This window comes from Lepisosteus oculatus, chromosome 10 (assembly GCF_040954835.1).
Source record: "Lepisosteus oculatus isolate fLepOcu1 chromosome 10, fLepOcu1.hap2, whole genome shotgun sequence".
Lineage (NCBI taxonomy): Eukaryota > Metazoa > Chordata > Actinopteri > Semionotiformes > Lepisosteidae > Lepisosteus > Lepisosteus oculatus.
This window is the reverse complement of record NC_090705.1, coordinates 35,013,724-35,041,279: the sequence shown is the minus strand read 5'-3', so window position 1 is coordinate 35,041,279 and position 27,556 is coordinate 35,013,724. Positions and strand designations below refer to the sequence as shown.

At 34.4% G+C, this 27,556-nt stretch overlaps 1 protein-coding gene across 1 annotated transcript in view; it reads right to left on the bottom strand.

Annotated features, from left to right (window-relative positions):
• Window positions 1–4,712: 4,712 nt before the first annotated feature.
• The window catches only part of col22a1 (collagen, type XXII, alpha 1), a 92,796-nt gene continuing 69,952 nt past the window's right edge, over window positions 4,713–27,556 (bottom strand). The window contains exons 42-65 of the mRNA XM_015356827.2: window positions 25,959–25,994; window positions 23,946–23,999; window positions 23,123–23,167; window positions 22,852–22,899; window positions 21,854–21,967; window positions 20,701–20,754; window positions 19,941–19,994; window positions 19,777–19,830; window positions 17,505–17,558; window positions 16,978–17,031; window positions 16,364–16,417; window positions 15,680–15,733; window positions 14,812–14,856; window positions 13,633–13,686; window positions 13,345–13,398; window positions 12,037–12,090; window positions 11,362–11,433; window positions 10,255–10,290; window positions 10,131–10,175; window positions 9,286–9,465; window positions 8,174–8,240; window positions 7,384–7,566; window positions 6,765–6,842; window positions 4,713–6,514 (exon numbers count right to left, since the gene is read on the bottom strand). Coding sequence (XP_015212313.2) covers window positions 6,327–6,514; window positions 6,765–6,842; window positions 7,384–7,566; window positions 8,174–8,240; window positions 9,286–9,465; window positions 10,131–10,175; window positions 10,255–10,290; window positions 11,362–11,433; window positions 12,037–12,090; window positions 13,345–13,398; window positions 13,633–13,686; window positions 14,812–14,856; window positions 15,680–15,733; window positions 16,364–16,417; window positions 16,978–17,031; window positions 17,505–17,558; window positions 19,777–19,830; window positions 19,941–19,994; window positions 20,701–20,754; window positions 21,854–21,967; window positions 22,852–22,899; window positions 23,123–23,167; window positions 23,946–23,999; window positions 25,959–25,994 — 1,731 coding nt within the window. The 3' untranslated portion in view covers window positions 4,713–6,326. The remainder of the gene's footprint in view (window positions 6,515–6,764; window positions 6,843–7,383; window positions 7,567–8,173; window positions 8,241–9,285; window positions 9,466–10,130; window positions 10,176–10,254; window positions 10,291–11,361; window positions 11,434–12,036; window positions 12,091–13,344; window positions 13,399–13,632; window positions 13,687–14,811; window positions 14,857–15,679; window positions 15,734–16,363; window positions 16,418–16,977; window positions 17,032–17,504; window positions 17,559–19,776; window positions 19,831–19,940; window positions 19,995–20,700; window positions 20,755–21,853; window positions 21,968–22,851; window positions 22,900–23,122; window positions 23,168–23,945; window positions 24,000–25,958; window positions 25,995–27,556) is intronic.

Sequence of the window (27,556 nt, the reverse complement as noted above, 5' to 3'; positions counted from 1 at the left end):
AAACCTAACTAATCAAAACTTTGGTTAAGATCATCTTATTGATGCATACATTGCATTGAGGTATCTGCTAATAAAATGCAGTTTTTAAAATAACACTTTAAACATAATGTAACAGATTCCAAGTTCTAGTTAGCTTCAAAATGAAACTAGAACATGGCTGAAATTTAACAGTACATGTGTTACAAATAACTACACTAAGCTAAAAAAGAAAGTAGTAAATTAAATACATATTTACAAAATTAAGTGATGGAAAATATTGTATCCTCCATTCCAATTTATTTACTTTCATATAACCACTAGTGATAGTCAAGTTAATTACTATAGTTAGCCAACTGCTAAAGCCAGATGGTGTCTTCAGTTATAAATTTCAAGTAGACAGAAAAGACCCCTTATTTTAACAAACTTCATCTGAGCACTATTACACATTACACATCTTCATAGAAGGTCTCACTAGGAAATGGGCCTAATTTTACAATCCAATATGGTTGAAAGCAACAATTATTTTTAGTTTAAAAACACTATACAGTATATTTTATTGGAATATCAAATAATATTTGAATGTATTCTTCAACCGTTTAAATCTTATTTAATATATTGATATTTTTAAAGAAACATAATTATTTCCTATTGTTAAGTTCTGTCAGCAATTCAACTGCTTCTGCCTACAAATGTCCGTGAGGAAAAAAGATCTTAAGGTTTTTAATTATTTTTTTGTTTACTTTTTGCCGTTGTTACTGCTGTTTGTTATCCTGAATCATTTGACTTTATTTCTATTAATGCATGCCCACCATACCTTCATACTCTTCCAATATTACAATTAAGTTTATAGTTACATAACTGGTTGGATTAACTGCATAATTGTAATATGTCTCTCTATGATATATCATTGTTGAAAGGTTCTATACCAGAAGCGCTCTGGGAATAAGATAAATGAATAAGCAGAGAGATTACTGAAGCTAATTGAGAACTGAAGTTGTAATAGGATGAAATCTTTATTCAGCTTTTCATCTAGACTTAAGTTCTGTGTTTATGATTTCTACTTTGTGTATAAATTTAAATTAGTACTGCAAGTCCCTGCTATAAAAAGTGATTGTAACAGTGGTTTGAAGTAGCCAAGGCTGTATAAATACTATGCAGTATATTGTAGCATTCTTTAGAACAACATGTAATCTGATTTTTTCTCTTGACAAACTAAACAATCCTGGCAAATAAGCATATTTACAAATAATACAAGAGCAAGAGTTATAAATTGGTTCTATAAAATGAACGTCTTCTAAACTTTATTACAGTTTATACCCTTTCAACACTTTTAAATATTACAGAAGAACAATTTGGAAGAGATTAGCACCATTCCGTTATTATGAACAAGTAAGGCTTCCCACATAAACAGTAAATCTTAAAATACTTTGAAAACAACATATATTCCCTATTTTAATGTTTCAAGCACCCATAGTTAAAACAGGAGTAATAATTTACAATGTTTTGCCAAAGCTGAAAATGCTACGAAGACAATGCAGGGGAAATTACACATTGGCAAAATGCAGCAGAGCAGGCAAAGAAATAAAGCAACAAAAAAAAAAAACAAATAGCACCCCCTTTTATTAAACTTGAAAAAGTGCTTCCCAGTATCATGAATTCTATAAAAGTCACAATAGTGTTATATTTAAAATTATGTTTTGTTTTGAAATAGGATTAATTTCTGAGCTATATTCTGTTTTTCTAGAAAAATATACAGTACACTACTCTTGGGTTTTCCTACTTTATGCAAAAATGCAAATTATAAAGTGAATGTCTATTGACACATAGGCTTGTTGTCTTCAGATAGTGATTAATCCTAATAGTTCTGTATCAGTGAGTATAAACATAGCCTTTCAGCTTTATATTTACTTAGGAAGGTACAAATGATGTTAAAGGCAAGGAATACCGGATCAATAAATCAATCAACTTGATTGGAAGATCTGATGGATTAACTACTACACTGCCCATTTATGTCATTTACCTTCATTTGTTTGAAGACTCTTATCTCAGATAAATGTGAATTAAAGACAAATATCATATTTGGTTTTACCAAAGCTCTATTAAGGCAAACATCCTATCAGGCAAAAAATACAAGAAAAGACTAGTGGACGTTTTGAGTAATTATTGATATTCATAGAAAAGGTTAAAACATTATAGCTTTTTATGAAGTATAAAAACTTAATATAGTCAAAAGGAGCATGTAAAACCTTTTCCAAAATAACCACAGTATGTAACCGAATGAAAGACTTTGATGCTTAAAATATTTATGAAGAAAGTGGAATACTGGTGTGTATTTTTTTTTAAACTACCAATATTCAGTTTACATAATATGTTTATGTTCCTAAATTAATATAATTTATGACCTTCAGATGCGTTACGGTCCTTTTCTTTTTATGCTCACCTACTAAGATTTCCTGTTGGTTGTAAAATTCTGTATTTATATTCAATATTAAGCGGATTTAAACTTGCACAGTAAAGAGATTAAATGAAGCAATCGTTTCACTAACAACCAATGCACCACGAGTGCCGCCTGTCAGTCATTTTGACCAGCCAATCATGTACTGCAGTATAACGTGCTGAACTGCAGATAATTCTGCGCAGTACAGGGTTGTACCGTGCATTTTGAATGGCTGCATCTGTATATATTTTAACTACTGATTGTGAAGATTTTTGCGTAGTAAAAGTGAATACTAGATTGTTTTCTTTTATATGTTGTAGCCCATGGCAAAAACAGTTAAAAAGCTGTTTTCGAGGGAAGGCCTGGACAAAATCTTTTAAGTGATCTGAAGTGCTTTTCTGGACATCATTCAGTTAATCAAATTAGCCTTTTTACTATACAGAATTTTCAAGAATAAGTATACATTTCATTTATTGGTGACAGTGTAAATCAGTGTATATCTGGAATATACTGTTCATAAATATTCCTTTAAAATATATTCATTCATTATTTGTATACAAGCACCAGAAAAATTGGATTACTGTATGTCCATGCTTAGAATATTGTGTATAATTTTGATATCCACCATACAGTATATAGAAGATTTTTCTGCTCTGTGGTCAGTGGAAAGAAAAACAACCAGATCCATTCTAAGATTCAAAGAAATGTTCTACACTTAATTAAACAAAGAAGACTACGAGGGGATCTGATTCAATTATTCACAATTCTCAAAAACATTGATAAAGTCCACCCCATGAACATGTTCAAAAGGAACAGTAAACTTCAACTACCTCAACCTCAAACCTAGGAGACTAGTGGAAACTACAGTGAACTGCAGTCAATACTGAGATCAGGAGGCACTTTATACTAAAAGCTGTGGGAAGCTGTTACACATGACCCTGCCATCTCATTGAACCTGTAAGTTTAGCTTCTTTCAAGAAATGGTTGGATGGGATCTTTCCATCAATCAGTTACTAAAAACCAAAGGAGTTAGATGGGCCAAACAACCTCCTCTTATTTCTAAACTTTCTTATTATCTTACAGCATTCAGTGTATATTCCCTAGTTGATATGAAGACTGTCAGAACACTACACTGGAGCAGTGACAATGCCGTCTGAAGGTAATACAGGATTACATTGGAATACAAGAAATTGTAATACATTGACTTGAAATGCACACAGAAAATATTGTACTTTGATTTGGAAAAGCTAGAACAGCTTCTCTCGTGGTGCTAAAGATCAGTCTAAAAACTCTTATGTGAATCATTATAGATTTTTTTCTGGGCTCAGAGATTATCCAACTTTTTTGTATCATTTAATTAGACCCCCTGGGATTTATTTGACATTATTTTAAAATAAGTCTTACTTGAGAACTCTGTAAACCTAAACATTATAACCAAGCATACACTTGTGGAAGTGTAATGATTCAAATTACTCTAAAATATTTTCTAAAATATCCTGAAACTCCTGAAGCCAGTGACACATTTCACTGATCTCTATCTATACCACCAGAGAAGGTGAACAAAGCAGGCAGAGCAAAGCAAAAGTAATTTGCTGAAGTATAGACCGTCAAACTGCTGTTTTAACATGCACCAAAATCTGGTAGGAGCAGACACAGGGTGTTGCCCAAAGTAAAACATTCTCTCTTGTTTCTCACATTTCAATAAGGTGTCACATTAGGCATTTATTTCACCAAGAAAGTCATATACTGTATACACTTTATCACTAAAATGTTTCTCCATTTGAAAAAAAAAATCTTTAAATCCTTGAGAAAGCTTTCTCCATTTGAACCATAATTAATAGTAGGTCTTATGATTTATTTATCAGTAGCACTTTATGAAATGGGATTTAAATATGTTTTTGAGTATTAAACACCTACTTAAGCATACCATCAGGTGCTTCCGTATGAACTATTCTTTAGTATTAATCTAACATAATCATTTTTCTTTCCTCCAGCAACTTATTAAATCATTCACTGGTAAGAAAATGTCTGTGTGCTTAACAATCAAACTATGCAAAAATAAAATATTAAATATATGAATTATATCAACTAAATTTGATTGTTTACTTACAGTTAATGGACAAAAGGTTTGTAACATGCAGTATGTAGCAATACTTGGTAACAGAATTTAATAATGGACAGTGTGTATACTTTGAGTAATAGATCAATAATGGAATATAATTCTTTAACTAATTTAGTGATCAACTGATACATCTTTCAAAAAAGTATTCTTATGAAACCACTAATAATTCAAAAGGGGCTTTAACATGATTTTATTTGATTTATTTATTTTGTCAATGTGAATGGGGATAAATCATTTCATTACACTTCTGATATAGTACATATCAGTGCCAGTTTCTCTAAAAGCTTTTTGAACTCCTTTCCCCTATCTGGGGGATGTCAAGTGCTCTTTCTTCAGTATGACAGTTAATATTTCCAAACAGTGCCTTAAAATTAAAAAGGAAATTTTTATAATCTGTACTTTACTATTTTCTTTCTAGGTTGCTGCATGTCCTATCTGTTTTTATTTGCATTTCTGTCACCCCCTTTGCTAGAATCATTTTCCATGCTAAGTAATCGCATACAGAATCAATTTTGGATGTTGTTTTGCTACAATAAGCAATACATTAGCAATACAAGAAAAAGAGAAAAGAAGAAATGCATTTGAGACACAGATAATAAGAGTAATAAGAGAATACAAGTGTGTTAGGCCAATGTAATTTAATGCCCTACCCTAAATACCTAGAGCAGCTTGAGTGTTGGTTTCCTTGCCTGATTGACTGATTTTCCAAGATTAGAATGTAGATACATGCTTTGTTCTCATTGCACAGGTGATCAGTCAATAAACCACTCAGAGAGCATCCAACATGTATAAAAGGCTATGGTGGGCTGGCGTTTGTTATTTATCTTATTTCCCCCATTGAACCAGTGTGGTCTTGTTTGTTTGTTTGTTTGTTTGTTTGTTTGTTTGTTTGTTTGTTTGTTTGTTTGTTTGTTTGTTTGTTAGGACTTCTACATATACAGTACTGTGTCCACTTAAAGTTAACTTTTTTTTCCCAAGGATGTGCATCCACTATGAAATTAAAAAAGGAATACAATTCATATAAATATCTTTCAATTTACCATGCAAGACTAACCAGGCTGTAGCTTTTTTTAATGACTGATAATCATAATTGCTTTGTCACAAAAGACTTCAATAAGGCCCACATATGTCTCATGTGACACAGTCACATGACATGAGTCCTGTGAATTTTTCCTTTCCTTTTCCTTAATGCTTAATGATAAGAAGTTTGAGGTGGGATTTTACATGAGAATGAAGAACACAGGAGGTGATCTTAAATCTTAAATGTTCTTAACAGAAATAAATCAGAATGTAAGGTCATTTTAAGGTAAAACAAAAAGGAAAAAAGCCACAAGTTATATTCATTCACAAACCTAAATAAAAATTACAGATAAGTCTACATATATATTAAAAAAAATATTCGATCAGCAATTATCCCAGAGCCAAAGCAATTTCTCCATCATCAAAGAAGAAATACATAATCCCACTGGGACAATTTTAACCCACTCAGAAATGCTCACATTTGAATCCAAAGCCAACACTATCCCCGGATGAGAACCAGCAGATATTTCAAACAGTCGTGGCATGGTTTTGAGACCACAGGAATTGCTCTTTTATGACATTGCCTTTTTACACGTCTTTTTTATATCATTTTAATAATAATCCCTGACAATGAAGATAAATATCTGACACAAAAAAAATATCTGACCGGCAGCAGTCTTGGCTTGTAAACCCCAGAACTGAGTATATTAAAAAATGAGTTCATTGAATTTCCAAGTTCATAAGAATACTATTCTCCACAGTTGTGTTTTAAGGGCCTTTGACATTGGCAGGCCTGGCAGCCAGACTTGCATAGTAAGCGCACTGAGAGGGGTCACACTGTCCATTGGGTCCTGGGGGGCCTGGGGGACCATGTGTCCCAGGGTTCCCTGGTTCTCCCTGGGGCCCTGGTGTCCCAGGCAATCCATCTTTTGCATAACCTGGGGCTCCTGGTGCACCTGCGGATTTGAAAAAAGAAAAATGAATATGAATGACTTGTCTTTATGTAACTAAGAGACTCATCTAGTGAGGCTTGCAGAAGGAGCCATCTGTGGCTTTGTCTGCCAGCACTAATTGCAAAGTGTTTGTGTTCATAATTGACTCGGTTTCAGAAAGATAAACCCCCTTTCACGGTGATATTACACAGTAATCGTATTTTAAAACGTTCTGTAAAGAATTAAAACAACACCAGGAAATCCAGGGAGATACCTGCTGGACCAGTAGGACCAATCTCTCCTCTCTGCCCGATGCCAGTTTCACCTCTTTCACCTTTTGCTCCTCTTTCACCTGAAGAGAGATTGGCCTCAGGTTAGCATAATGCTACAGTAGTACAAAAAAATCAGTAAAAACTGTTAACAAAAGATGTGGAAATATCTTCAGTTCTTGTTTTATACTTCATCCTGTTATACTTGAGCTCCTTAAATAATAAAGTAATTAATGTGCTTTCAGGTATATGTAATGATGACAAAGAAGAATGGTCTACATCATTCCACAACATTATACCTTTTGAATTGTATTTGTGTTATATTCCATTTATTGTTTTTTGTGCAATGTAAATGCCTGTTGTCTATTTTGCAACTAAATAGCCTTGCTGATTACATTTGTATGGTCACAGAATTTATCCATAATATTTTATATCTAAGGTTGCCTTAAAACACCAGACAGATATATTAACAGTAATAACAATGTAATATTTATGAAAGATTTTTTTTTCTGAGGAAAATGTTAAACATTCCATCCCTAATGTTGAAAATAATAAGACCACATTAGTAACTGTTGCAGCCCTGTCCATCAGAGTATCTCAGTCAGACTAAATGAAACTGCATACCTTTAGGACCGATTGGTCCCCGCGGTCCTTCTGCTCCATTCTGTCCCGGGCTGCCAGGCTCTCCAGGTGGACCAGATCGCCCAGGAAGCCCGTCTTTGCCTGGAGGCCCAGGTGGTCCTGGGCGGCCAGGACTGGACTTCACATGGGCTGGCTGTATCTGAGCCATGAGGTATGCCATTTTGGCTGCAAAAGCCGACCACATAGTCCATAAATAATTTCCCTAATTAGTTTCTTAGTTAAACTTATATGCTGTATGCTTTCATTCTTAATGTCTTTAATAGTTAATTACAACACATTCACTTCATTAAAGGTACCGTTTACTGTATAATACCTCAGAGCCTGATTAAAATCATGCAGTTAAAAAAGTAGACTGTCTATGTAATTGAGGGCCTGGTGGATACAAAAACCCAGAAGATACTAGGATCTCCAGGAACTAAGCCTGAGACCCAAGAGCTAGGCATTTTGTATTTTTAGATATGTCAAGAACAGAGTGGCTAGAGATCGGTCTTGAGTAGATTAATTAAATCGTTTTTCCACTTTGCAGGCTTATATAGTAAGTATTGGTAGCCCATTAATACATTTCAGTTTTACAGTGTCCTTCTCTGCTTTTACATTACGGTACACCACAGGTCCAGAATCACTTACAATAATTACTTAGGTTATTTTCTAGCTAATTTGGAGGCAATCCACATTATTATTGCAATAATCTTGAAAATTAAATGAAGTAAACTGTCACTACAGAAACAAACACCATCATGTTAACCATTCACCTGTAGTTTCTTATTCTTACCATCTAACTGTTTAGCTAATTCCTCTTGGATCATTCTTCGCATTTCTTCCAGTGACGTTGACTCTCCCTGTAATTTAAAATCACTATATTAATCATTTTGGAATCTTTTAAAACACCTTGCTTTCTACTCTTTATATTACTTTAACAGGGATGCTTCAGTAGTCTAGTGCCATTTCTTGTACAAAATTGCTCCATCCATTTTTGTTTTCACTTGGCAAAAGAAAGCAAACAGTGTAGACTAGATGGAGATGAACTAGACAGTATTTAACCTAGTGGCAGAATCCCTGTACAGACATATATATCATAATAGACTTTCAGTATAAAGTTTATGTTTCAAGAGTTTGAAACCCATATTTTATTATGAATAGTTTAATGGAAAAATATACTTCGTGAATGATAACAGGTTAAGGTTATTCTAGGTGGAACTGCAGCACTGTAAACATTGTCTTGTGACGACTATTCTGTGATCCATGATGCAATGAGCATCCATGTACAAGCATATAAACACACCTAAAAAATACACAGATTGTCAACCTGTTACCTGTTTATACATTGAGCACAAATTCTGAGCGAATTTCTTAATGACTTAAAGGAATCCTTTCCATTTGTTACGTAGTGTTGGAAATCAACTCATTGTTTTGAGACACTCTGCTCCAAACTGCTCTAGAGAGAGAGATGATCTCCCACTGCCAGCAGGGAGAAATAGAGACAGAGGTGCACTTCCTACTGCACTGTGACACATATTCTGGGATTAGAGAAATATTCTTCCCTAAATTCAGAAATCTAATCCCAGAGTTCCTACACCTGCCAGAATCACAATGGGTCCCCAATCCTACTGGGAGGGAGAAGGGAACTCAGGTAAACTGGCAGTCCAATATGTGCCTGAGGAACAGAAAGCCCATCTCCATATGTTAACAGTATATGTAAATATTTTATGATATGTCTGTAATACTGTATGTCTGTTGATTTTATTTTATTATTTTATTTTTTTCATGTTATTTTTTAATTTAATTTAATTTTATTTGCTTTGGCAACACTAATTGTACTCATCGGTCATGCCAATTAAGCATCTTGAATGGAACTGAAATTGAAGTGATTGATAAGGTACTCACCCGGGGCCCGGGGAAGCCTGGCTGTCCTGGTGCCCCCTGGGGCCCTGCTGGCCCTCTTTCCCCCTGAGGTCCTGTCATGCCCATCATGCCTGTGTGTCCTTTCCTTCCTGGAGGTCCGGGTTCTCCCGGGAGGCCATTGTCCCCTGGGGGCCCTTTATCTCCCTTGATCCCAGAGTCCCCCTGTACCACACCACAGTCAAAGTTTTCCATTAATAAAATAAGACTGTACAACCATAACATGTCTGTGATTCTAAACAGCGATACAAATCATTTCCCCTTTCAGAAGATGCACAGTAGCTGGATGATATTTTCATGTTAGTTAAAATGTTTTAGTTTCAGTGACTGCTGCTTTGAAAATGTTCTCAGTTTACAAACTCTTAGTATGTTAATTTGAATAAGACTACTAAATAATCAGTTACCAGTTCAGGAAACCAAATCAGGAAACCTGACTTGTAATGTTTACAATGAGACTAAAATAAATGGCTTTGAAAAAGTTAACTGAGAGAAAAATCGCTGAAGACAGTTGTGATGCTCAGATTTGTTTATGGGCACAGTACTCATACATTTTCTGCATCATTCACCACTAACTAGTGACAACCAAAAAAATGAAACCAAAAAGACACTCTCCAACATTTAGTTTACATGTAATATTTAGTAAAACAAATACTCGTTTCGTACTGTATTTGTAGCATTTTCCTTAATGAATGTAATTGTTTTCATTTTGGAGTTCAACTCTGGATGGGAGTGGACACATCCCCCCTATTTACAGTACATTCACTTTTTCAGGAATGCATCTGCTGTGTAAATTGAGAACTAACTGTATTTACAATATCTGTTCCACTTACCCTTTCTCCTTTAGACCCACGGTCTCCCGTCTTGCCTGGAATGCCCTGAAAAATAATTTTATTCATGTCTGATAAAGTCCCCAAGAAATAAATGAATAATTCATCCACAATAAGTAATACTTACATCCTTTCCTTGAAGGCCTGGTTCACCTGGTGGTCCCTACATAGACAAAAAAAAGTATTTTTTTCCCTTGTTATTTGTTCCCTTTTATTTTTGTGGGCAGACATAATTCAAAATTCCTATAGCTTTCAACTGTCAAGAAATGTGAGAATGCACGTGTTTTATGATACTATTTATGACATGATTGCTTGTGCTAATAGCAAAAAAAGGAATATCTGTACACTCTAAATCATACAGTATATTTCTTTTTTTAAATAAGTCCACATTTTCAGAGTTCAAAACTTTACCAGTAACCAATTATTTTTGCAACTGATTTTATTTACTTCTCCGTTGTTACAAACAACTTCAATAAATGGGTTACATCGTACAGCCATTGACGTACTATTTAAACTTTGAAGGGCTGACAAATTAAAACATTTGGTATGTTTCCATTCTTACTATATACAGTAGCAAGCATAACAGTTTATTTGCCGTCATATTTAATTTAAGAGATGTTGGTGGGCTGTTGCCCCAGGCTGTTGTCTCAAAGGTTAACCTTGATGGGGGAGGGGAAGCACGTTTAAGAATAACTTAGTGAACATGCAATTTTTACAGGAGGTATCACAGGAAATTTGTCATATGAGATTTAATCTGTTAACACTGAGGGTAACCCTGGCTCCTTTCTCACCAAAGAGGCGATTTCACATTCCCAATAACCATGACTCCAACAATAGAGACAATATGGAACCATCTTCCTTACCACAATACTGTTAAAGCACACAATCATGACTTCTGCTTTTATACATATTGAAATAGTTTCCAAGTTGTTGCTTCTATATGTGATTAAGATATTTCCTGATTAAGCTAGTGCATTTAACTGGAGATCTGCAATGCCCGTGATTGGTTTCACTATTTAAACTATAATTAGAAGAGGGTTTATCCAAACTGGAGGTTGCATTTAGGACATTAGGATTTTTTTTCAGGACACTGAGACAACTCTTGGAAAATCAGGACAAGCTCCAAGCAGCTAGGACATGGAGTCAGACATCTAATCTATTAGACATTTAACATGAAATCTTAATGACATAAAAAAGAATGTTTAAGTTACAAATAAAATAAATATCTACTTACCGGAGGCCCTCGCGGGCCTGCAAAGCCAGGCAGTCCAGGGCTTCCACTATCTCCTTTATGACCCTGGGGTCCCTGAATTACAATTAAAAGAAAAATATGATTTTGTGGCAGGTGAGTTAAAATGACACATTGATACTGATAACTCTATGGAAGGATTGCAATTGATTAACAGTTACTAGTAGCTATAATAAATTAAGTGCTCTTGAAAAAGATAAGTAATATAAATCTAGGGATGTAATTAAGAGAGAGAAGTTTGGAAATACATTTGTACACTTTTCTCTCTTTGACTGAAGTTTTATTAAGTAAACAACTTCATACTCATTAGAGAAGGAAGATATGACTGAAATATAGATGTGATTGCTGTAGCTCTATTCTGCTCCCATTAGAATTTGAGTCATTTGTGAGCAGAAATCCATAATATATCAGTCCCCTTAAAGCAATGAAAACTGTTATGCCAAAAGACTGAATCTCCTTTTTTAGGAGAATTTTGAACTGTCTACAGTAGGTTTCAAGGGGGTGATGCCGCTTTCTGCAACATGATTAGTGCCACTGAGCTCTGTTACTGTATATAGATATAGCAGATAACAAGTCTCTTGGTCATGCTGCATCTTTCTAAGATTAAACGCTCAGAAAAAAAAGTAATTCTCCATAGGTTATTTTAAATCTTCCACTTACCGGATTTCCTATGGGTCCTGCTTTTCCTTGTGGTCCAGGTGGGCCACTTTTACCCTAATGAAAAACATCCAAATCTCTTCGTTAAAATTACAATACAATTCCAACTAATATTTAACAATAGTTGCATAGTATTATGAAAGAAATAATCATAAAGAAACAAAAAAACATGTTTGGTATTTATCCACGGGTGTGTGGAGTCTGTATGTTCTCTCCATGATCTTTTTGGTTTCCTCCAGATGATTTGGTTTTCTCCAACATACAGTATAAACTCATATGCATGTACGGATGGTCCAAATGCATACTGTGGTTTCATAGGCTTGTGAGAAAACTGGCCCTGGTATGAAGGTGCACATGTCTGTGTTTGTATGTGTCCTGCAATCGGCTGGCATTCTATTCATGGTGTACCCTGCCTTCTCCCAGTTGCTTTGGTTTGGCCGTGACCCTAAATTGGGTGAAATGGTTAGAAAACGGGTGTACTGGATGGACTTAACCAAATGCAAGCCTAAGATCAAAGGTGTCCAACACTGGTCCTGTAAAGTCATGTTGTTTTCTTGCTTTCATTCATCTTTCAGGAATTAATGATTTGATTGAGGAAATACGAACATGCTTTATAGAAAACTAATAAATGACCATCCAATGTTACCTATCAAACTTATAGTACCATGGTTGTTCCAGACCAAGTTTAGAAACCCTTGTTTCAGAAGCAATCGTGCAGTGTCATCATACAGCACTAATACTGTATAAAAGCAATAATTGCACTAATGCTAATGGGAGCAATTACATCCTTTAGCTTGGTTGTGTCAAAACCTAAGATTGATTCTTCAGTACAGGGATCGACATTCTCAGGTTGGTGTTGCAAGTGGTGTTGCTTGACTAGTAGAAGCCTTTCCAAAGAATTTCCAAAAACCCTACTATGGTGACCAGGGACAGTACAGTAGGTGCCACTCTTTAAAAGACACATTAAGCTCACTTCCGAACTACTGCTATAGCACTTTTATTGAAAGAGTATGGGTTTTAACTCTAGTGTGCTGGATAGATTACTCTAATTATTTACTTGAATTAATTCACTGATCTGCTCGGTAGTGGGGGTGCCATGCTGCCATGTTGGCTGAAGTGAGCATCAACGTTTTTTTTCCTATATGTAAAGCATTTTGAGATCTTTGGGTTTAAAAACACAAAATAAGTGCTAGGGATCATCATTGAATTGTATACTGTATGTAGTGAGCAATAAGACTGGATGAGTTTTATGTAACTTTTCCATATCTTTTTGCAAAACCCAAGTTCACATTTTCTGAAAGAATATCTCACCTGTTCTCCTCTAGGTCCTCTGGGTCCCTCTGCACCTGGGCGACCAGGGTCACCCTGAAAGACAGCCAATGAGACAGTCTTGCATTTTTGTTTTGCAGGAAAATGTAACTATGAATTGATCAAGACTAAACTGGCCAATAAATATGGCTTCTCAGTAGAAGGGATTGCTACAAAAAACTCAAATTCAAATCAGAATTTTCCCTAAAAAGTATAACTCTTTTGGTTTAAGTGGCAAAGCTGCCAGTGAAATTTAAAAGAAGTAGAAAAGCACTGAAGCAGGTCACTTACATCTTTTCCAGGTTTTCCTGGGGGTCCAAGGTGTCCAATTTTTCCTTCTTCACCCTTGCGAAAAGAATACATAAGGTACCACTTTTTTTTCTTTCAGCTTTGAAAATGGAAATATAATATACTGTATATCTATATAGGAAATCAGATGCTTATCACAGTAATTAGAGTGTACTCAAGGAAAATGTATTCCACACATACTCATGATGGATAGTGAATATTCCATCTTTGTTCCAGCTGTACCTTAAGGAACCCTGAAATATTACAATTTCTTCAATTCTGCTTTAATTATGCATTTTAAAAGAATGAAGACAAGTAATAGCCTAAGCAGTAAGTTCAATTTAAAACACTCTTGAATGTCTTTATCTTTTTCACAAAAAGCTATCATTATATTCTGCATATATCTATGAAAAATCTAATGTACAGTATATAATACACTGCAGAAAATAACTACTGCAGCAATCAAATAGGTTGTAGGGTAGCATGGATCTCATTTATACTGATAAATGCAAAAAATATAGTTATTTATTGTAAGGAAATGTTGTTTGCTCATAAGTGTAGTGGGTAAATAGAAATTCAGTTTTAAACTTTTTTGATTCAACATAACATGCAGTGTACCCTCTCCCTAACAAAACTGTGTTGGTGTAAATACTGCATTTGGTGTCAAAACCGAATTAGCATAATAAGTAATTGGAGACCTGGAGGTTAAAGTGCATACATGAATATGCAACCCGCTATTTGAAAACCAGGAAGCTTGAGATTTCCTCATATCTATTCAAAAAGCAATTTTAGAAATTCATCCATCTTTGAGAAACAGCCAGAATTTTTAAAATCCCTAGTATTCTCAGCACATGAATAAATACATCTCTTTTCACAAAGCCTCATTTCAGGTTTCAAAATCAGCCTCATTTGAGACCTCTGCAGAGGACACTGATTAACAAACATAGCATGACTCATCTCTCCGATTAGGGCACCTGCCGATCTGTTCCTCAAAGATTCCTTAGCAGAAAGAACAAATTCTAGTAGGTGGTATGCGCATGTTCCCAAAGCCCAAGTGGAAATGGGTTTTTCTTTTTTGGCTCAAGAACATGAAATAGAAAGTACTTTTCTGATTCTTATAGTTTCTCCCAGCACTGTTAATTGTGTACAGTAGTGTTAGAATGATTTAGATAAATAGCTTACTTTGGGACCAAGAGGACCAGGTTCTCCTCTGTGTCCTTTAAAACCCTGGAAAAAAAGTCATTTTTATTTTGAAGTCAGAAAATGTTTAATTTAAATTTAAATTAAAATATAATACAGTATTTAATAACTGGCATTTACTTAGGTTTCAACATAACCTTTATTGTCTCATTGTACAGTCAGTATTTGGTTGCCAATATATTAGTGTACCATCAATCATTTCTGCAGCATACTGTATGTAGAATAAGTGAGGGCACTGAGTTTGGACATTCATGTAGTTTGGAGAAGAAAGAAACAACTATTAAAAAAGTATAAAAAGAATACTAACATTTCTCTAGAATTCAAAGAAAATACTGGGAAAATGCATCTAAAACTGAGCTTTAAAGCAACATTGTTTTGTAGGTAATTACAGTAGGTCAGTGAATTGTTCCTAACACTTTTAAACATTTCTTTATAATTATCTATTTTACATCTCTGAATAAAAATGTCTTGGCATAATTGTTCTTATGTTTATTACATCTTACAATCAGCTTTTGACAATGTGTGCTGAACATATTGTATAGAAACAAAGTGTGCAAAGTCAATGCTTGTAGTTTACAGAATGAAAAGTCTCTTAGATCCCATTACTGATCAAATTATATGAATGACGTAAAGTATACTGTTTTTTTTACAAAGTAATGTCATGCAACTAGACAATGAAATTTCTGCATTTTTCTGGATCATTATAAATTTAATTCCAGAATGTGAGCAAATAACACAAAGACTAAATGCAGATTCAACAGAATGGAAGACGAGATATAATCTACGGCATCCTCTAAACCACTTGTAATCCAGATGAACTGGGTGAACAACTGTTTTAATTAACACTTACAGGAAGTCCTCGCATTCCATCTCTGCCTGGAGGACCTGGTTCCCCCTGTTTACCCTTTGAAGAAATACACACAAAACCACCAACAATATAGTAGCCATGATAATAAACCTTGGATCATAAATACAGACAAATCAGTTTTGATACATTAGTAATGAGACAAGGAACACATTAATGGTGGTAAAGTCCCAACAATGCTGACAGAAATACACCCTACATATGAAAACATTTCATTGTAATCATATTTGTAATTGTAAGTACAAATGGTCCTTAAGCATTATCTGGTATAAAGGCTACGCTGACTCTATGTCCAGTCCATTAGATATGCTCAAATTACACAGGTACCTTCAGTGAGATGAGGAAATTCGATCTTTTGTTTCAGATTATCCATAATAAATCAAGAAGACAGCAAAACAGAACTATTTTCAAGCAGTACAAGATACAGTTGGCCTGTTGGCCTTATTATTTTCCTTTCACTTCCAGGGACTGTATTTGACATAGTTTAGAAGAGCTTTCGAAATCTGTTTTAATATAGGAATTCAACCTGTTTCTAAGCAACAGGATTCTGCAGCAGTGCTGAGGTATGAAAAAGAAGTTACCCAGGATTGTATCACCAAGATAAAGGAGACAAGGACATCAGGAGGCATTGCTATAGGGTGAAATATATTGATTCTGATGGTTTCCTACCGGATCTCCTGGCTCTCCTGGACTGCCATCTTTTCCATTCTTTCCTGCCAATCCCTTGAATGAAAGAGAATGAAGAAAGCACATTTAGAATGGCATTATTGAAATCACACTTTTTATTGGTAGTGATTGTTTTGATGTGAAATTGTAATGTAAGCCTTAAGTATAAAAGCAGTCACAGTGGCATCTCAGACCAATTAGAATTCATTCCCCAGTGCTATCAACAACTTCTAAATTCTGACTTCGCTAACCCCAGGCAATTACTCATCATGTGATTACGGTGCCACTATATCAAAATGTCACCCGCTATAAACACTAATCAGTGCAGAGCAAAATTCCACTGCTTTCCTGTAATGGTTCATCATTGAATATTACATTGATTAATATGTTAAATTCATTAGTTCTTTCTTTTCTATCCCTAAGGCAGAAAATCAGTAGTAAATATTCAGCACTGACATTTGCACTGTTCTAATCCAATTATAGGGATATTACCTATCCTGTGAAAAAAAATACACATACTTTTGCTCCTGTACAAATCATACTGAACATATATCAGTGAAAAGGATAATATCTGCCCTTTCTGCAAAAGATTATTGTAAAAACATGCCTTAACTCACCATTAAACCTGGTAGTCCCGGTGGCCCCTGGATTCCTTTAAGACCCTCTTTACCCTGGTAAAACCATATTGGTTAATTTATGACTTTTACTGTTTAGGTTGCATTAATCCACTAATCTTAAAAAAAAACAACATTTTTTTGTTTCTTGACTAACATCCTGAAAACAGATGAAGTATTTGAATCTGTGGTTTGTATTAGTTTGCCAAACATGCCAATTATATTGTCTATGTTAAAATAAGCATAGGTCTGTTATTCTCTGGGGAAAAGTATTTCCGACAATTGAAGGAAAGAGCTTAGAGAGGCATAAATTTAATATAAATGTATAATTTACAGCAACTGTGTATCTGTTTCATTTCTGAAATTAGACACAATATATCCTGTATATAACACCATATTTATATACATAACCGTATTTACTATATACTGTAACACATAACACCATGGTTACATCAACACAGAAACTGCTGTCTTCACTGTGGTACATTGGGTTGTAAATAAATGAACTCAGCTACTGTATGTGTTCTTACCTTTTCCCCAGGAGCTCCTGGTGGACCTGCAGGTCCTGGGCTACCATCTGCTCCCTAAGAGAAAAGACAAAAACTTTATCCGCTTCAAAACAAGTCACTTCTTAAAGATTTATTCCATGCTGTAAAAAAGAAGAAAGAAAACACAACGTTTCGGCCGTGGAGCCTTCTTCAGGTGTAAGCTCCATGGATCCACGGCTCCACAGCCGAAACGTTGTGTTTTCTTTCTTCTTTTTTACGGCATAGAATAAAACTATTACGTGTTCCTTTGCAGCCTACGCATGCTGACGCAGCTACCAACCTGAACGTCTTAAAGATGTCTACCGTATCTACCATAGATAGTACTCCTTCTATTAGTTTTAAATCACAGTACTATAAACATAGATTGTTACAAGTGATACTATAGATTATTTGACTTTGGTATTATTTGACTGGTATCTTAACCATCCTTACATGTATCTAAATAATATAAAGTCTAAAAAGCAAGATACTGTATATTTCAAGACCATACAATAACGAAATAAATATAGGAAATAACGGTAATTATACTAAATTGCAGTTATGAACATCTTAGTTCATTTGTTTTGCTACTGTATTAAACACTTCCAGAATGCTGTTTTTTATTTCACATGATTCTCAAATACTGGGAAAAAACTTTTATTCCTCATTTGTAAAAACAACACACAAATATACAGTTGAAAATAAAGAGGTTGCTGTACAGTATTATAAATATCAGCATGACACTGATTATCTGTGTATTGCAAAAGCATGTTCAAATAATAACTGAAATGTTTCATAGATTACTACAGTACTCTATATCTTCATTGAACTACAAGAAACAAAATAAGATTTGGTTCACTGTGGCCTTGAACGCGACCTTACAACAACAGGCTTTTAGCCAAAACAGAACAAAGAAAAAATCACACAAACATAGTCAGAGGTGTGTGTACTGAAGAGAAGAATCCTCAAAGGCATCGACAAAATTAACCCCAATGGATTTCTTCAAAATCAACAGTGAAGCATGAAGTGAAGGTTACAAGCAGACACTGCGGGACATACAACTGAAAAAAGGAGGCTGTGCTTCACACAAATGGATATGGGAGTCTACAACAAGCTACCCAGCCATGTTGTTGATGTCAATATAATGGCTTCTGTCAAGAACGGGTTGGATAAGATCCTCAGATCCATTAGCAACTGAACTAGATGAGCTGAGTGGTTTTCTTTTGTTTGCAGCCCTTAATATGTTCTTGCAGCCCATACATAAAAGCAAGAAATGAAATGTATGAAGTGTATGGTTGAGCGCATTCTACATTTCTCTTTTGAACCTTAATGAAAATATTACTGTAAACAGTTGATATTCCAATGACTTTCTGAGTTGAGATTAGCTGAAAGGCCCGACTAGTAAATTTGTATTTTCTATTTCTATAAGCAGGTGGCACAGTGACACAGAGGTTAGCATTGCTGCCTCACTGCACTAAGTGACCTGAGCTCAATTGTGAACTTGGGGTGCTACCTGTATGGATTTTTTATGTTCTCCACATGTTCACGTGGGTTTCCTTCAGGTGCTCCAGTTTCCTCCCACAGTTTAAAGACATACTACTATCTTAATTGGCTTCTGGTAAAATTGGCCCTAGGTGTGAGTGTGTGTGTGACTGGCATCCTATTCAGGTTGCCCACTGCCTTGCACCTGTTGCTTGCTGGGACAGATTCTGGCCTCTACAGCCCTGAATTGGAAGAAGCAGTTAGAAAATAGATGAATGTTTTTTTTTATTTACTATTGGTAGTTATTTTCTATAATATACCCATAAACAGCAGAACCACTAGATGTTAAAGACAAAACTCGATGGTTGCAGCCCCTGAGCCACAGGTGATGAATGAAATCCTGCAACATTTACTCAACTCAACTCCTCTGATGCCTCAATTGCCAGAACTAGTTACTATTTGCATGCTGGAAGTTTAAGTGCCTTAAGAGATACTGTAGGTAGTGTCTAATGGAAGATATTTCATCCAGCAGGTCCCGAGAGTAAGCACAGTGCTAAATTCCAATTTAACCCAAACTGGTCAAAGTTCTCCCAACATCAGTAGCATTATGTTAAGTGTACACCCTCAGTCCTAGTTGGGCAATTTTAGTCATAATTGTCCCAATTTCAGTCATAACCACTTTGACGATTGAACTCCTTACAATCTGTCTTTTCACAGAAATGTAGTATACAGTATTTTGCACTAGTGACAGTTTCAGCTACTACAGTAGGTAAATTGAGGAGGGAATACTTACAGATTGCCCTGGTAATCCCGCTGCCCCAGGATATCCAGGAGCCCCTGGTAATCCCTGAATAACAATACATAGACACGATTAAGAAGCTTTACATCATGTTCAGCAGCACATGACTCACATTTATCATCTCATCATATTTGTATGACTAATATTTTTAATATTACCTTTTCACCTTTCTCTCCAGCTTCACCAGGAGGTCCGCGATCCCCTTTTCCACCCTGTTGAGAAAACATGCAATAAAATTAGAGTGACAATTTCTAAGACTGGCATTTCAGTCTCCCGCACCTCTAAACATTGCTCTTAGTTATAATATACAATCTGATATCACACATTTCACGTCTTTGGAGCAGGAAGATAAATTGTGTAAATTAAGCATTATGCCTGCTTATACATTCCAGCCACTGAACCTTGTTTTGGTTTTCAAGTAAAGCAATTTGAAATTATTGTGGAAGAAGAAAGCAGCCCTAAAATCAATATAGAGGCTTTTAGAAGCTATAAACTGGTAAATGCTTAAAAATAATGCCAAACAATCAAAATAATCACATTTATGATTATATTTCTCCCCATAATTTAAGGGAACATTTAATTAAATGGATATGATCTGTTTATTTTTAGGTAGAGGACAAAGCGAGATGAAGACAGTGACACAAAGAAAAAACATTATGCAAGACTATGAAATTATGAATAATGCAACTTGCTGTATTAAGTATCTTTGATCCTGGTGCAAACCATACTGCAGTTTTCTTTGGTATAATAAAATATATTTTAGAAATGCTGATCTACAGTATGCCTTGTATTTCACCATACATAGAGTATATCACATACTGCACAGTATTTTCAAGATAATGCAATTTTCTGGGACCATGATACAGTACACTCTTATAGTGGACTGCCACATCTGGATCAGAGCTTATGAAAACTTACCTTGATGCCATCCATCCCACGTGGCCCTGGGGGACCTGGAGGCCCAGTGGGTCCCTGTAATTAAGGATAGCTCTTTTATTAAGGTACTTTGTCTAAGAAAACATAGAACAAATGAAATGACACATTACCTCAAATTTACCTTGTGTAAAACAGATGTAGTGTATTTATATATTATTATATCCAATACATAATACAGTAGAAAATGGCTAATTTACAGGGCAAATTGAAGGGAAATAGTATTTTAGTAGCAACTGCAAAGGGAAAAAAATAAAATGTCTATATAAATGAAAAATCCCTTGGGAGTGGTTATGTTAATGTATAGTGTTTTGCTTATTGGCTGTAGCAGAGGAATTATAACCACATTTTATGATTCTATATTGATAATACTAATACTAACGTGACAAAACTTAACGTGAAGAATGTTAAATGTCCCATTATTTGATTTTATTTCATAATATTCATATTAATAATATTAATTTAATAATTATGAATTGAAAACAAATAAAGAACATTGTTGTTGTTGATTTGTTCCCATTATATTTCTATTACAATAATCATATTTCTTACATAAGTACCCTCCAGTAAAAGGCTGCAGTATCCAGCTTCTCTGTAATCCCCACTTCTAAACTTAGAATTACCGTTCTAAGTTTGCTGTTTTTAATGCCAACAATTTCGATGTCTAGGGGGAGTCTGCATGCTTCTGCTCAGAATGCCAGTTTTTTGTTCCAAACGTCACAAACAATTCTACTAATAATGAAACTAAAAAAAGTAATTAAATGGTATTTAAGATTTTGTATTTTTGCTTCAAACTAAGCTAAAAAGAAATGCTTAAAATCCAATGGCCATACTGTATTCATGATTCTGTGTTTAATTTTGTTTTAAAAAGCCCAGTCCAAAATCTAAAATTTAACAGTCATGAAAAGTATTGTTCAACAACAATCAAAAAAACATAAACCTGTGTGTTTATAAAGGAAACAAATTAATCATGGACCTGTTGAAGCTCCTTTTACATCCTGTGTTTTAATGTGCCAGTTTTAAACAGGTCATATTTTAGGTTAAATTTTATTAAATACAATTCCCTTTTGAAAATGTGAAAGAAAAACACCTTCCACCTCAAACTATAAAAGATTTTATAGTGTAGCACTTCTCATACCTGGTACCCGTCTCGACCATCTTTTCCTGGAGGGCCTGCTGGCCCTTTGTCTCCTTTAAAACCTGGCATACCTGGCACCCCAGGAGGTCCCGGTGGACAATCTTTACACATATCCTGAAACAACACAACTGTAAAACATAAGGACTGGAATCCTATACATAGATAGCATTCTTAATTACAAAGACGTTTTGTGCTTCACTGTTTTCTGAGCTTGTCTTTGCTTCTTTCAATATTTTTCTCTCCAAATATACTTTATCATGTGTCATTCCAATTCAGAAAACCCAGTTACATCTCAACTCTCAGCAAAAACTGCTGTAGACAAGAAAGGGAAATGAGGAGGTGTCTGCCCACCCATCAAGCCTTTCATCTTTGTTCCACTGAGAGTTGAGAAAACATTGGCCAACCATAATATCTAACAGTGCTTTAACAGAGTAAATTGTGTGCTTACACCTACAGTAAATCATAGGATTCCCAGTATCTCAGTCACAGTCATCTTGTAACATGACCATTGTTCCCAACCCTATACCTAACAGTGCTGAGTAAGTTGTGTGCCTCCACTTAAATCATAAGATTCCCAGTATCACAAAGTTTCATCTCTGGTCTGAATGAGTGTCTTTGGCAGGTTTGTTACTCAGGTGCCCTGCAAAAATGTTAAAATCTCTACTATAGGTCCTGCAGCAGAAAATGTAATAAAAATATTCTCTTTCATGGAGCCAATTGTTTGTGAATATTTTAACATCACTGGTGAGAAAGAAAAAATAAAAACAATAATTTCCTTTTCCTAATTTCCCAGAACAAGGTCTTTTTCCAGGCTTCAGATGTACAGTACATGAAACATAGTTATAGAAAGTGTAAAAAAAGCCAAAGCATATATTGAAAGAAAGCTGTGAGCGTGAAAAGCTAGCTTTTTTCAGTGTAAAGCATTTGTGCATCTATTTTATTTTTCTTGAAAAAAAAAAACAGTCTAACACCTCACTTTAATTCAATGTTGTCCTCACCTTAAGGAAAGCTGAAAGATCTTTTTCAGAAAGTTCTGCGGCTTTTCCCTGTAGAAAGAACAAACAACAATCTTATTGTATACATTAGTTTTGCATATACTGATCAAGTGTTTTAACTCATTTTAAAGGCATTGTTTCTTAAGGGCTTGTGGTGTACATTAAGCCATATCATCCCAGATTTGTTACATATTACTGTGAAACTCTTTGTATTTACAGATTGAGTGGCTACCAAACAGCATTGTATTTTTATACTGTGAAATTTAATACATACTGGCTCTCCTGGGGGACCCCTGTCACCTTGTCTCCCTGGCAAACCCTGTCATAAAAGAAATACTGTATAAACACACATAAATACACACATAAAACTCAGAGAAATAAAATAGTTTAATTTGTGATTTCATACATTTATAAATAACACTTTTGAGTGTTATTTATAAATGTATGTCCTTTTAAGTCATGTTAAGTTTTAAGTATATGAACACAATCAGTAAAATCATGCAAAGTCATTTGAATCATGCTAAGAAAAACATTGTAATGTTTTTTGTCCTTTTGTTTTAGATTTCAACATATTGTAGTTCAACATATTTAACCATAATAATAGCAGCTGGACAGAAAATATATGTTCTGTTAAAATTGTACAAAATTGTTGGAAGCGTGTATAGAATTATAATGGCAACATTGCAAAAAGCATATTAATGCTACAGGACCTTTGAAAACAGTTTCTGAAACTAAGGAAATACAGACAGAACAAAGAGACTGAAACTTCTACTCTTCAAAAAGACTATTATAAGGTGTCCTGATAAAAGTATTAATTAATATTATATATAACTTGTTTTATAATACTGTACATAAATGAATAATTATATATGAAATATAATATATGTATTATTAAATAATTATTGGTGTATGAAACAAACTATCCAGGTATGTTCAAGATACAGTATATTATATTTCAGGGACAGCAGTGTTAGGTCTACAGACCAATACACGTCTTGCAAACAAAGAAGCTAAATGGTTTGAATGATCATCTGTCTGTTGTCTGTTGTTTGCATTTTTTAATGTTTTTATCTAGTCATTGTATTAAGTGTTCTTACATTATGCCCTGGTGAACCCTGTGGACCAGCAACACCAGGTAATCCTCTTAGGCCCTGAAGAAAAAAGAATAATAATGTAGGCATTCATGTAAAACACACAACTACCATTGTATGTTGACATCACCATAAATACAATATTTATGACCCTTCCTACCAATCCATTCATTCATGACAATGCAGGTGATGCTGAATGATAATTTTTGACACTTTGTATCCTAGGAAGGCAGTTTGTATTGGATATCTCCAGCTGTTGTCTTTGAATTTACAGTTGCCTCCTGAACCACTATACCCCTGTATCTACAGGCTTCAATGTCTTAATAATAGACGTTATATCGTAAAGTGGTTGATGGAGGTTTTTTTTGTGAATTCTCATAATCATCCTCCAACATGTGGAGGTCAATGTCCATTTGCTTGCAGTCTCAGATCTTAACCATGATGATATATAATACTGCTAAATGTATTCTGTATGTAACCGTCTTTAATATCCCAGAGAAATACAAAAGCTTCTGTAGTCTCTATGTAAAATAGTTCAGTAGGCTTACAATGCATTTCCAATGAGCCTGTTATTGTAGAATTTTTAGGTTGGATTTTATTTTGAAATAATTAGAAATGTGAACAAATGTGACATCTACAGATGCAATTATCTAGAATGTGTGTCAAAACTCACATCAGCAGAAATCACAACGCAGTATACGCAGTGTCCAAACTGGCACACCTCCTTCTGCCCTTCACAGCTTAAAACAGATCACTATATGACACTTGTGTTGTGTCAGATGTTTCAGATGGTTTCATTCTAGCTGGGCTAGTGGTTTTATTGACAATTAATTTTCCATCACATCTCAAAGTGTCATTATAAAGCCAATAAGCAGCAAAGCTTTAAGATTACTGATGTTATGAAACGCTCTTGAATTCCACACCTCCACCTTTCCCCCTTTCAGAGATGCTGCTAGAAGTTGCCAAATAATCATTCTCAATGACCCATTTTCAATGTCTGAACAATGTAATCATTATATTTAATGAAATTGTCACTAGTATGTACTGTATACAGTATAATTAGCACAGGAAAACACTATTGGGTTAACAAACAGTTAATATTTTACAGATTCTTCTTAAAACCACACACTGCTGTGGTACTTTAAGGATTTGTTGTGCCATCTAACAGTGTTGTAGAGTAGTGCATCTTGCAAAAAAAAGTGATCACGTGTTGGAATTGTGACACCACTGAACCTCACACATTCTAGATTTCTACATTTGTATATTGTCTGGAATTCAGAAACCTATGACAAATGTGCAGTAGCTTTGTCCTGTACTATGCTATCAAATTTGCAGTGTAGCATACAGTACATATATTCAGTTTTTGTTCCTTTTCACCAAATGTATGAATAAATCTGGGGAGTACTCTGTATTGTTCTATTCAAAATTGTAATTATATATATACTGTTATTATTTGAAATAAACAGATGATTAAACTGAATTAAAATTATTTTGGCCAGACTGTAGATTGCTATATTTTTTAGTATTTTGGACTTTTTAATAATGGATGAATTTATGTTTTCATAATTCAAATAAACATATGAGTTAATGCATTGTGCTTATTATATGTACATTATGTACACGATATATCACAATGTACTCTATATATTGAGCATTTTGTGACAGAAATCTAAAAAACTAAATGTTTTTCTTTGAATCATAAACAGTTTACAAGCAGTTCTTACATTAATCAGAGGGAAAGAGTTTGATTCAAAAACATATGTATACATATTTTATTATTTGTATCATATTTCAAAGCCCTGTAATAATATTTTCTTTTAATACATTTGTTTTTTTCTTTGTTCATATTTGCTGATCATATTCCAATTTGATTTTGAGCATAAACATATCTCTGCCCTAGTAAATTTAATAGTCTAAGAACAGTGGTAAAATAAATTGAATTCACATGTTATGTTATGTGTAAGTGCATGAAATACGTCTGAATTCCTTGTACACACCAAATCCACAGTGATTGCTTACCGGTGGTCCTTTTTCACCCTGGGCTCCAGCTGGTCCCTAAAATGATGAAGTGATCAAATTGTTAATGTAGTGGCCATCAATAAAAGGGATGACAACACTGAAACAAAATTACAGTATAACCTACCACATTCTACTTATATTATGCATAAGTTCATGGTAACAATAATTAGAATTTAAATTGATGTCCATCTGTGTGCAGATTTGTAGGAAAGTTAAGTTAAAAACTAAAAACAATAATGAACTCACAAAGTACAACATTTCATCACTTTCTTGATAAAAGAGTAATTGTCAAATGACAGGTGGTAGTCATTCTGAGAAATGTTAGTGTATTTTGAATTAGAATTGGCTAATAGAAAACACAGAGTAAAGTTAAGGTGTGAAAGCTCAAAACTGTGATGTAATCAGGACTTTGCTAAATCAACCTGTGTTAAGATCTTCTTTCTATGTAGTTTTTATGAAAAAATCTAGATATTGGTCTAGTTTGTAAACTAGTGAAGTTTATACCAAAATCTACTGGGAGAACTATGAAGCACTGTATAAACCGCAAAGAAATTTTCAAAGAGTTTGATACTGTATAATTCAAGACTGAGCAAGTACATGCAGTTGATGTAGACAAGTGCACAGTATTAAATGCAGGTAATAGAAACATAAATCATGGATATAAAACAGGAAATGAGGCTTCAATATGAGAAAAAATATGTTAATGCTAATATATTTTATACAGATTTGCATAATGTCATCCTTAAAGTAAGAAAGTAAAATTAAAAAAAGCAAATTTATTAAAGCTCATTTTTCTCAGCTCATGCATTTACTCTGCATAGATTGATGAGATATGAATATAGTGGAATATCCCAGAGAAAAGAGAGGTTGAACAAATTTACTTGATTTTGCAGAATGTCTGTACATTAAACAATTGATTTGGTTTAAGATTTAAATTTCACCATATCCTGAAGTGCAGTGCAGAAAATGGGAACACTGTCAGAAGATGATACTACTGGTTACAAAAACATGCAAGCAGTATTGGAATATTACAATGTTTGGGAGCACACAGACAATAATTCAATGGACCTCCCAAGAAAGTAGGAAAAGCAAATTGCTATTTATATATGATTAAAATGTAAATTCACTTTAAATCTGTATAGCATAGAGGAGGACTTGTTTTTCTTGCTGCTGTATATATTGTAGCAGCATGCACAGTTGATTGTGATACAAGTCAGCAATGCTTTTGCACATACTGTACCTGTATATTGTGAAATTGGGTGTTTCCAATTAAAGAACACTTTAACGTTTTAATAAAATGAGGTTATATGATCATCTAACCTAGTGATAGTCTTATTAAAGACTACTGGGACAATTGGGACAACTGGAAATTTACTTAAAGAAATCTGAATTTCCCTGTAAGGCTCATAACCTATTGCTTGAATGATAGTGTACAGAATGTTCCCATAAAAAAGTTCAGTATTTTAGTAACAATAACATCGATACAATCCAACAATGTATTGTGCCAAAACATTGATGAATGCACTAATGCCTATTGTATAAACTTTTTAAGATCTCAGATCGCAAAAAATATCCTTACATTATCTTATTGCTGTCAT